The sequence below is a fragment of the Hypanus sabinus genome, chromosome 20 (genome assembly GCF_030144855.1).
Source record: "Hypanus sabinus isolate sHypSab1 chromosome 20, sHypSab1.hap1, whole genome shotgun sequence".
NCBI classification, from domain to species: Eukaryota; Metazoa; Chordata; class Chondrichthyes; order Myliobatiformes; family Dasyatidae; genus Hypanus; species Hypanus sabinus.
In genome coordinates this window covers 13,572,652-13,584,792 of record NC_082725.1, presented here as the reverse complement: position 1 = coordinate 13,584,792, position 12,141 = coordinate 13,572,652, and the positions used below count along the sequence as shown (strand labels likewise).

The following is a 12,141-nucleotide window of genomic DNA, read 5'->3' as shown; positions in this document are numbered from 1 at the left end:
TACTGCCCGTTATACTGCTAGCATTTAGGGCAGCAATGAAGGTCCTCCATCTCTGGTGGTGTTCAAAGGCTTCCTTCATCATGTCAGTAGCTTCCTTTGGGTTTTCACTTTTGTCAGTCATGCAAGTTCCAGGTGAAGTCCCAGGAATTTCGTCACACATCAGATGTAGAAGGGTTCTTCTTTGCTGTTTCTGCAACAACTTTGTTTAACCAATGTTGTTGGCATTGAGCTGAACCCACGAACCCAGAGGACTGGTGGACCACTCTTAGTCTGGCCTCTACCCTTTGACCTGTTTGGCATGGGTGACCCTACCAAGAGCCAAAGCATAAAAGCCCTGACTCCAGCCAACATAGTTCTCCAGGTCATTGAGGCACGCAAGCCTCCAAACCCAGCGACAAGGTTGTGGCCCTTTGGGAGGAAATCAGCTATAAGCAAAGCATGGACGAGCAACAGAAAGGGGTAGATTGAAACCATATTCCTCCTCAGACAACCCAAGGTTTTATGCCCATTCATCTCCCATCCACCTAAAACTGAAGACCTTACAAATGCACTCTCAACACATTCCAATGTTGCCAATATTAGATGACCATCTTTATATCCCCAGAACCCAATGAACCATTCCTAACTGTGAGCTGAATGGGTGTAAATGCACATCACCCACTTCTATCAGTAATGCCAAAATTGGGGATGATTTCATAGCACCACAACAAAATCTCAATGCTCGAGCTTGAACTATATCTAGGGCAGAGGTTCCCAACCTCTCTTATGCCATGAACCAATACCATTAAGAAAGGGGTGGGGGGGGGGTCCACAGACCTCAGGTTGGGAATCCCTGATCTAGAGGTTTCAAGACTGCTGGTGAGGCTGACCCATAACCCACACATCCATAAACAAAGACAGAACTGGTTAGAGCGATAGCCATTTAAGTGACCTCCTACTAGCGCGTGGCCTAGTGAACAAGGCATCAGACTAGTAACCTGAAGGTCACTGGTTCGAGCCTCAGCTGAGGCAGCGTGTTTGTGTCCTTGAGCAAGGCACTTAACACATTGCTCTGCGACGTCACCTGTGCCAAGCTGCATGGGTCCTAGTGCCCTTCCCTTGGACAACATCGGTGGCGTGGAGAGGGGAAGGCCTGCAGCATGGGCAACTGCCGGTGTCCCATACAACCCAGCCCAGGCCTGCGCCCTGGAAACTCCAGGCGCAGATCCATGGTCTCTCGAGACCGACGGATGCCACCACCACTCATATCCCAATCACACCCAACTAAGCACACTAAGTTAGTGTTAGTCCTGACGAAGGGTCTCGGCCCGAAACGTCGACAGTGCTTCTCCTTATAGATGCTGCCTGGCCTGCTGTGTTCCACCAGCATTTTGTGTGTGTTGTTTGAATTTCCAGCATCTGCAGATTTCCTCGTATAAGCTCACTAAGGCCTTTTTTACAGTTCTCTTGAACTGTACTCAGATGCACCTTGCACATTAGCCTTCTGTTCATCCACATACCTAGAAATTTTACCACTGCCATAAATGCAAGAGACGGTGCAGATAGAAATCCAAAGCAAAACACACAAAATGCTGGAGGAACTCTGCAGGTCGGGTAACCTCAAGGTTGTGGTCCTCTTGGCGGTAGGGTGTTGAAAAGCATATAATTTTACTATTGTTTCTGAATGTTGGCACTCAATCCTGATTTTAAAAGTTGGTGGTAGGTGAGTGATGGGCTGTGATGCAATGAGCAGTATTGAGGCTGGCAGTGTGCCAGTAATGTGGTTTGAAGTTAACTTACCTGATTACAGTTAAGGTTATTGAACTATTTCTGCCGCACTATGCATAAGTTCAAGAGCTGTACCTATCTATTTCTATTCCCCCACTGCCCTTTTAGCATGAGTCTGAGGACCACCCACACGAAGAGCTTGCTCGCAGCAGATTTCCTGATGGAGCAGGCAGAAGCATTCTTCTCTTGTCTGTGTTCTGCCAACCAATGTGGTCACAGTGCAATAGTGTGTACCAGCTGCTCTCATTATTCAGCACCAAGGCAAATTGATTATGAATAAGCAACATGAATTTTATCTATAGCTCAAATTGATTGTGTACCATTGTGCCCATGTTCATGTCCAGGGCTATTCAACTAAAATCTCAAGACTCTGTGAGTTGTTACAATCCAAAGACAAAATTTTGTTCCACAGACTAATCAAAGGGCTGCCTTGCCATCATCAATGAAGTTGCCATTGATACAACAGATAACTTGCAGTCAAAAGATGGTCCTTGCTCATCAAGATTAGCTTTATTTGTCACATGTGCATCGAAACATACAGTGAAATGTGTTGTTTGCGTCAATGACTAACCTAGTCCGAATATGTGCAGGGGGCCGCTCGCAAATGTTGCAATGCTTATGGTGCCAACATAGTGTGCCCACAACTTACTAACACCTACCCGTAGGTCTGGAATTTGCAGGAACATGGGGAGAACATACAAATTCCTTCCAGGCAGGGTGGGAATTGAACTGCAATCACAGATCACTGGCTCTTTAAAGTGTTTCACTAACCACTGTGTTCCCATGCCACCCTCATTATCATCTAAGTGTTAGTTTAGGTATTTGATATGGAATATGGGTGGTGGGGTGGAGATGTGTCTCTACCAACGGAGGTGTAAGGCGCTCCTTCCCTCCACTAGCCTGCAGGTCACCCTTGAGCAAGGTGCAGTATCTGCTTAGCCCCCCGCCAACCCGATTTGAGTCACGAAAAGTAATGAGAACAGGTGGTGGATGATCGTATGTGCAGCTAGTGCATATCACAAGACCTGGTTATGCGACCACTGACACCAGGCGGACAATCTCTAAAGCGCATTGATCATGGATGGGGTCACCCGTCTTGTAAAGACACTGCCCAGAAGAAGGAAATGGCAAACCACTTCTGCAGAAAAAATTGCCAAGAACAATCATGGTCATGGAAAGACTATCACCAGCAATGTCATATAACACTGAACATAACAAACGTATGATATGCACTAATTACTGATAGTTGGTCTCAGTTGCACCAAAAACAAATCAATTGCAAGTGTTATTCCTTAAAATTTTAACATTTATCTAAGTTAATGTATTATCGTTTTCCCTTTGTTTCTCTTTCAACCACCCCCCGCCCGCTGCTAACCTGATTGGATTTCCCAGTTTAATTTACACTCCATCGAACTTGATTCATGGTCCTCGCCCTGTTAATTTCACAATCCTTCAGTCTGATTAGTGAAAGATATATTGCTACTTTCCCTGTTCTTTCTGTTCCCAGAATCTCTGTTTTTCCAGCTGTGACGTGATTAGCTTGCCATTTCAGCAATATTCATGCAATTAGAAACCTAAACTTTTAAGGAAAAGACTAATTAATGTCAGAGGCAATTAAAAGACCAGCTGTGATTTAAAATTTAGGTACAAATAGTTACTCAGTATTTTGTGTTGCTAATGGTGAAATTAACGGAATAATTTTATTTGGTGTATTCCCTTAATAGTTCCTTAATGCCCATTTATGCACAGGACTATAGTTTTAAATTGATTTCTGAATCTTCAAACCTTATGATTGCCACTGTCTCAATACTAAATGTCAACCTACAATCTTGCACTTGAGACCTGAAGATTATGTTGCTCAGCTTGACACAGACACTGAGAGGCAGAGACAGAGGGAGACATGCTGTACATATTCTGGACGTAGCCCAGTATTGAATGAGCTTTTCTTTGGAAGTGTTGTAGTTTAGATAGGCTGGTGACCACTGAGCCTGGTCAGCTGGATTGCAAAGATCCTATACTGCTAAGTGGAAGGTAACTAGAAGAATATGTATTTGGATAGGAAATCTCAATGTTTTTGAAGCCTTGGTATTCTATTGTGCAGGAGTAAAATGAACATCCTTTATTTTGAAAAATCTATTTTTATTATCCCTTATATTTTCATTGAATTTATGTGCTACTGGGAAGCAGTCTTTCTCTTGATTTGTTTATCACACGTATGTACTTAACAGTAAAAATTATTACATACCATAAACATAATGTGTGCAGGGTAACAGAAGCAGCACAACAGCATCTGGAATTAAACCATTAAATTAAATTAAATCACCTGAATCAGCTGTTGAACAACAATAAACCACAGCAGGCTTTTATTCTCCACCCATGATGCCATGTTTGAATTAAAAGTTACAGTAAACTGTATTTGTATTTTGTTTGCTGTGAAAACTTACAGCTTAGCCTCTTCCATGTTTTTGACATTCCCCATTTTCCATCACATTGAGCTAAAGATATTTCTTTTGGAATATCAGTACAGGTATCTAGAATCCACAGAACATTACAGCACAGCACAAATCCTTTGGTCCATAATGTTGTGCCAACCATTTAACCTAAGATCAATTCAACCCTTCCCTTCTGCATGGTCCTCCACTTTTCTCTCATCCATGTGTCTTTAAATGCCCCAATGTGTCTGCCTCTGCCACGGCCCCTGGCATGTTGTTCTACACACACCCTACTCTCTGTATAAAAACTTACCTCTGACATCCCCCCCCCACCCCATACTTTCCTCCAATCACCTTAACGTTATGTCCGCTTGCATGAGCCATTTACACCCTGGCTAAATAGCAAAATAACAGTGAAAAGTTCTGACGCAAGCCCACTTTGTTATAAAGGTCACTGAATAAGCATCACTACACTTACACATCACTTGAAATGTTAGTAAAAAATGACATTGCCACCTCCATGGGTTGGTATCTGTGAGAATTCTTTATTGCAATTAGTTACTCAGCCAGTTAGATTACTTTGAAGTGACTGAAATTAAGGAGACCTTGAATAGATATTCAAGGCAAATGATTTTGGAAATGTGAAGTCAACCCCGCTATCCATAAATCTTTGGGAGAAGCTTCCTTTTGATGTCACCTGTGGGAGGTGGGGGTGGAGGCTGTCATTTTGTCCCTGATTTCAAACTACAACATTGAAGTGACATCCTGATTTTTGCACTGACGACAATAATGTGGGTTTTCAGTCCAGGTCAAAAGGTGTATTACTAAATTTGTCAAATATATGGTCATCAGCTTAAACCCACATGTCTGTGTCATTCAGCAGAGTGGCAGTGATGTGGGAACCTGCTCTGTGTTCCTATGAAGGAGCGAACATTATTTTGCAATGTTCTCTTTCTATGCCAAATCAGATTTGGCTGAATATTGACCTCCCACTGTTTCATTGACTCCTTCAGAACACCCTGGGGTTATCACTATATTACTGCCTTGAAAGTAAGTAATAGTTTGTTTCCATGTTTTATGTACATAACTTGCAAGGTACAATTAGCTAAAGGGGCCCTTAGCATTGTCAGTGATTCCATCCACCTGTCCAACAATCTCTTTGACCCCCCCTACCGCCCCCACCATCGGGCAGGAGGTACTGTAGCTTTAGGACAAGGACTGCTAAGATGGGAGACAGCTTATTTCCCCAGCCATGAGACTGCTGAACTCCCTGCCACCAGCCAGGTCTTTATCCCATAAGAAGTGCCAGTAGCTTCATACCGTTCACTTTTTAACGTGTCATAAATGCACCTTTGCCCTTTATTGTGCCTATTGTCTTGTTTGTTGATTATTGTACTGTCTTGCACTGTTTTGTGCACTTTATGTACTCCCGGGTAGGTCTGAAGTCTAGTGTAGTTTTGTGTTGTTTCATGTAGCACCAGGGTCCCAGAAGAACACTGTTTCGGTTTTACTGTGTCCTGTACCAGCAGTTGTGGTTGAAGTGACAAATAAAGCGACTTGGCTTGACCTTATGCTAAATGGCAATCTTCTGAAATATATTTTATTTGTTAGCTTATTCGTGGTAATATTACCTTTTCTGTTATGTGTGAGTTATATGTACTGTGTTGTATACCTTGGTCTGGAGGAACGTTATTTCGTTTGGCAGTATACATGCATACGGTTAAATGACAATGAACTTGAACTTGGAGCAATTTAGTCAAGCGGTTAGTTATATAACATGCACCTGTAATTCACCCAATAACTGTGGTTGTTGGCAAATTTACATATTGCATTGGCACTCTGCATAGCCACAGAGTCATGTATAGACAGTAGAGCAGGGGGGTAAATGTACAGCCTTGAAGGGCACCTATGTTGATGATCAGCAAGGTGGTGATGTTACCAAGCCTCACTGATTTGAAGTATCCAGCTGCAGAGGGAGGTACAGAAGCCCAGGTCTTGAAGATTGATAATGAGTTTGGATGGGATGTACACAGATTTAGTTGATAAACAACAGCCTAACATGTGAGTTCCTGTTCTTCAGAATGCACAAGATTAAGAAGTTGGCCCAGTAATGTTAAGACTTTGCCACTGACAAACATCTTCCCATCATTGTTTCTACAGATTATGCCAAGGGTGCTGTTTTGTACTTTGAATGCAAGGGATCCCTGTGATATTGACTAATTCCTGCCTGCCTTGATTCTTCCAGAGAAACCCTCATCGATTCTTCCTTCAACTCTAACCTCATTTCCAGTATTTTCCCGGTCAGATTCCCAACAAAATCTGTTCATTGCACTTTTTCAAAACTTTTTCAGCTATCTCAGTTTCTAAAAGGTTCCCCCACTTATTCGCAGGCAGAAATGGCTAATAAGACAGGGCATAATTTTAAGATGATTGGAGGAAAGTATAAGAGTGATGTTAGGAGCAGGTTTAACAGAGCGTGGTAGTGCACAGAACGTGCTTGTGGTAGAGGTTGATACATTAGGGACATTTAAGACTCTGAGGCACAAGGATAAAAGAAAAATGGAGGGCTGTGTGGGAAGGAAGAGTTAGATTAATCTTGGAGTAAGTTAAAAGGTCAGCACAACATCTTGGGCCAAAGGGTCTGTACTGTGCTGTAATGTTCTATGTTCCATGTTTAGGGAAATTGGTTCATTTTTTTTTCAGCCTGGAGGATGTGCTGTTGAACAGTTCCACAGCTAGGTTTAACCAATGTCCTACTAGAGTTGCTTTACATCTATCCGTCAGACTTCCCGTTCCTACTCCCCAAACCTAAACATCCCAATTTCTGCCCTCTCTTTGAAGAGCCTCTCCAACTAAACCCTCCTCTGAGCCCCAGGACCCAGCCAGTGACTTGATATTCAGTAACTCTTGTCCACAGTCAGACCGTGGTGGCCCACTCCTCTCCTGGCCATTCTCTGAACCAGCCTCTATATACCAGAACCCATATTTCTTTTAGCATGCTTCTTAGCCTGTCACAGCCACGGGCATTGGAAACCTGTCATTTGTTGTAATGTCACTGTTTACATTTCTTGATATTTATTGTTTGATGTAATTAATAATCTTGGAAGGAAACTGTTAATATAGACTAGCGGCCAATACTAACCACAACAGTTGCAGCTGCTGGTGGCCCCATAATTTGTTCAACTTGCATGTTGCAGCCTCAGCTCCAATAGTGATGGTTCCAAAGTTGAAGATAAGTATTCGATCCTTTATTAGCAATTAGGAAACATACCACCTTGTAGCAATAAAACTTGAGAGTACCCAATTGTAAGCTGAGTGTAGTTGAGCAATCAGCAAAAGGCATGGCATCTGTAAGTCCCCAGCTACGTAATGCATTGAACAAAGCATGAATATGTAACTGATGCCCTTCATTCTACCACACCCCCACTTGTGACCAGTTACCATACTAAACATAATAAAAGTGAAACACAACACAATACAATACAGAGAGAGAACAGATGCATGTTTAGTATATTTTCACTTCTCTGAAAAACTTCTGTGTACATGCCTCTCTCTGGCCTGACCTGACTCCACACATCGCTGCCAGATTTGGGTCTTTCCCGACCCCTCAAATTCCAATCCAAAGTGAGCCAACCATTTACCAGAACCTTTTATTTATTCACTGGAACACTGTCAGGCAGATACCTTAAAGACATTTAAGAAACTCTCAGATAGCCACCTGGATGATAGAAAATTGGAGGGCTACGTAGGAGGGAAGAGTTTGTTTGATCTTAGAGTAGGTTTAAAAAGTTGGCACAACTTTGGGGGCCAAATGGCCTGTAATTGCGCTGTAATATTCTACAATTAATTATTAAGCAAAATATACTTTATAATAGCAAAATATTTACAAGAATAAACTGCAATGAATGCCTTTTCATTGTTTACATTTCTTAGTCAATGCTTTTAATACTATCCTATTACATTCTACACAGCAACAGCACAGCCGCTACTCACGTAGCCCTCGCTACTCACGTATACTCATATTACTAAGCCAGCCACCACCCAACCCAGCCCCTCCCTCTCCAGCAGCAGAGGGGGCCCTATTCTGTGGTCCTCCACTGAGTCGGTATGGTGGCTGTACCAAGCTTCAGTGCGTTCCTCAGCACGCGCTCCTGCAGCCTGCATGTGGCAGTCGACAGCATTCCTCCACAGACATCTCAATGTGATGTCAGGCCAACAATTGGAGCAGACCATTGGGCACAATCTGAGTAGATGATCTTCCACTAATGCTTGATCTTCGTCTTTGTGTAAGAGAGGAAAAGTAGTACTGTCACTTCAATGTCTGCGTCAGTTTGCAATAGCAATCATAGCCCACACCTTCTTAAAAACAATGCAAGGAGATGATGCCCTGGGTTAATACATCCCTGTTACTTTTTTGCTCCCTTATATTATGGAATGAATTCCTGTCACTTGAAGGACAAAAATGAGGGGGGAAAAGAGGCCCTTTTCTGGAACATTGTTATAATAGAATTTAATCATTAAAATTTTGCAGTCATTTTTCCAACAATAGTAATTTAAAAATATTTTAGTATTGTCCTTGCATTGTTTTACTTGCCACTGGCAAAATAGTTAATATAAGATCATCTAATTGCAATTAAGTATCTTGGAGATTATGAAAAGCAGCATCGCTGATCTGGGGAGTAAGTTATGGGCAAATCTCCTTGCCAATAATTGGTTGAAAATCCTTGGAGAGACGGGATGCGGTGAGATTGTGGGTGGACTGCTGCACTTTGCTTGGCTAATTTGAAATTTGAGAAGTTTCTGGTACAGTTCAACTGACATAACAAGAACAGATGCATTAATAATGAGCATGCTGGAAGTTTGTTTTTTGCAAAATGGTTTGTTGAGCTTGTCATTGCCCCAAGTTCAGAGCCAGCCTGCCAAATGCGCTTACAGGTGATTGATGTGACGGGGTAGAGGGTTGAGTCACGGGGTGCTTCACTTGGAGATGAAAACCATTCCTTGACAACAACCGGGAGATTAATCAGACTAATAGTGACACCGTGAAGATGGCCTGTGGAATATCTGGGCATATGCTAGATAATTTAATTTGAGTTCAGCTGCTGGATCTCTTTTGAAGAGTCAGGTTGACAACTAGGTCGAATACAAACCATGATGAAAATTGGTTAAATTGAATTGAAATTAGATACTCTTCAATTATTTCTATTTTTCTTGAAGAGCTGCAAGGACAAACAATCTTCCGAACAGGGGTGCCAAACTGGGGTCCAGGAACCCCTCAGTTAACGGTAGGGGTCCATGGCATAAAGAAGTTGGGAACTTTGCTCTAAAGTAAGACCATAAGACATAGGAGCAGAATCAGGCTGTTTGGCCCATCGAATCTGCTCCACCATTCAATCAGGGCTGATCATTTTTTCCCCTCCTCAACCATTCCCTGGCCTTCTCCACTAACCTTTGATGCCGATGCCATGTCCAATCAAGAACCTATCAAGCTCTGCCTTAAATACACCCAATGATCTGGCTTCCATACCTCCATACCTGCCTGTGGTAACAAGTTCACCCCACTCTGGCTAAAGAAATTTCTCTGCATCTGTTTTAAATGGACCCACCCCCCACCATCCTGAGGCTGTGCCCTCTTGTCCTAGACTTGCCCCACCATGGGAAACATCCCTTTCCACGTCTAGGCCTTTTAACATTTGAAAGGTTTCAATGAGATCACCCCTCATTCTTCTAAATTCCAGTAAGTACAGACCCAGAGCCATCCAATGTTTCTCGTATGATAACCTTTACATTCCCACAATCATCTTTGTGAACTGCCTCAGAACTCTCTCTAATGCCAGCACATCTTTTCTTAGATGAGGAGCCCAAAACTGTTCACAATACTCAAGGTGAGAGCTCACCAGTGCCTTTATAAAGCCTCAACATCACATCCTGCTCTTGTATTCTAGACCTATTTTAGTATTTCTGAAAGAACAATAGTATTAGCAGTGTACAAATGCAGGATTAGAGAGGTGAGAGGATGTCATGGGGAAATGGGTAATCTATGTTAGTTTGGTGTTTGGTGATAATCAAGCCAACCCTGAATCTTCAAGTGAATAACAGAGGGGAAAAAAATTGACAGCTTGTCATTTTTATCTTTGATACTATTCGGTTCCACTGTTCAGTCGTAGCACAGTACAGGCCCTTCAGCCCACAGGTTCAAGTTCTTTCTCATTTCAGCTGTATACATTGGCAGGCCAGTGACCTCGTGGCTTCCGCACTGAACTTTGAGGTGAGCGGTCCCGCATTCGAATCCGGCCGGCACTTTGCACACGTCTGGGTTGAGCGCTGAGCTAGCAACCTGGCCTCATTTTCTTTAAAATAAGACAAATGCTAAAGAAGCAGCAAGGTTGCTGGCCGATGCACCACAAGAAGCGGAGAGGACAAAAAAAAAAACACATACATAACTGAACAACATTCTACCAGACCAAAGTGCGTATAACTCTCACACACAATACTTATTTATGGTAATATTACTTTATCAAATAATGAGGTGCATTTTCATCACAAGTTTAAGCAATTAACAGTATTATGCTACTGGAACTTCATACGTGAAGAGACCTGAGTGGTGGCAGGGAGTTCAGTAGTCCCATGGCATGGGGGAAGAAGCCTCAGTCCTTGCCCTAATGCTATGGTACCTCCTACCTGGTAGTATGGGAATCAAAGAGATTGTTGGATGGATGGGAGGAATCATGGAAGATCTTAAGAGCCCTGCATATGCAATGCTCCTGGTAAGGATCTCAGATGGGTGGAAGATGATCCACTCACCTCCACTCTCTGTTTATATAAAAAAAACTTCTGTCCGACATCCATCCTACACTTTCCTCCAAACACCTTAAAGCTATGCCCCACCTTGATTGGCCATTTTCATCCTGAGGAAAAGTTTCTGGCTGTCCATTCTATCCATGCCTCTTAACACCTTGTACACCTGTATCAAGTCACCTCCCATATAATGCGAAAAGCCCTAGCTTGCTTAACCTGGCCTCGTAAGATATATGAGGCCATTCTTACCTCAGTCATTAGGCTCTATAATGAATCAAAACCATAGCCAGGGAAGTGATGTCCCCCCCCACCCCCCGTTAGACAGTTTGATGTAACTTATTTTTTATTGTTCTGAGTCTCTTCTGAACCCTTCCTAAAGCTTTCACATCCTTCCTATAATGAGGTAACCAGAACGCAACAGAGTGGTCTAACCACATTTTCACCCCCTCCCCACCCCCAGATTTCCTCCTTGTACCAAATGATCTATGTAAAAAAGTAAAGTCATGAAAGCCAAGAATCTGGGCTCATCCACAACTGTTGCTTTGAGTAAATTGAAATCTTATCAATATTACGACTATTTGATGTTAAGGATTTAAAAAAAATAAGGTCAAAATGATGTGTTTCTTGCAATTATCTGCCTTGCCTAGCTCTAGCTGTTCATACTTAGAAAAATTGAAAACTTCAACAATTTGATATGTCAGAGGTTTGGGTGAGAAGCTTGTGGAGGGAGTGTTGGACAGAAGGTGGAAAATTGCATTATATGTGGGAGATAGGCCTGTGGGATCTAGTTACACAATGAGCTGTTATGGAGTTGTATCTAGAAGCAACTAACAAGTAATTGTCAACCCACTTCTCCTGAGAGGTTATGAATGTACAGCCAACTATACCGGATTATAATTGGGATGAAAATGTCAAGGGGTTTATCAGTAATTTTGCAGATTGGTGGAGATGTTTCAAATGATATACATCAGGATATAGATCAACTACAGATATTAATCAGCAGGGAAATGGCAAATGAAGATTAATCTGGGCACGTGTGAGAAGCTGCACTTTGATTGAAAATTAGCTTTATTTGTAACATCTACATTGAAATATATAGGTTTGATTGATTTAAGTACTGGGCCAATTTGGAAAGGTCGGGGAC

General features: G+C 42.4%; 1 protein-coding gene and 1 long non-coding RNA gene across 2 annotated transcripts in view; one reads left to right on the top strand and one right to left on the bottom strand.

Moving 5' to 3' along the window:
• LOC132378316 (uncharacterized) overlaps positions 1 to 12,141 on the top strand; it is a 68,136-nt gene that overhangs the window by 20,463 nt on the left and 35,532 nt on the right. The window lies entirely within an intron of this gene.
• The window catches only part of cfap90 (cilia and flagella associated protein 90), a 36,982-nt gene that overhangs the window by 15,054 nt on the left and 9,787 nt on the right, over positions 1 to 12,141 (bottom strand). The window contains exon 2 of the mRNA XM_059945132.1: positions 4,013 to 4,057. Within this exon, the coding sequence (XP_059801115.1) occupies positions 4,013 to 4,057 (45 nt within the window). The remainder of the gene's footprint in view (positions 1 to 4,012; positions 4,058 to 12,141) is intronic.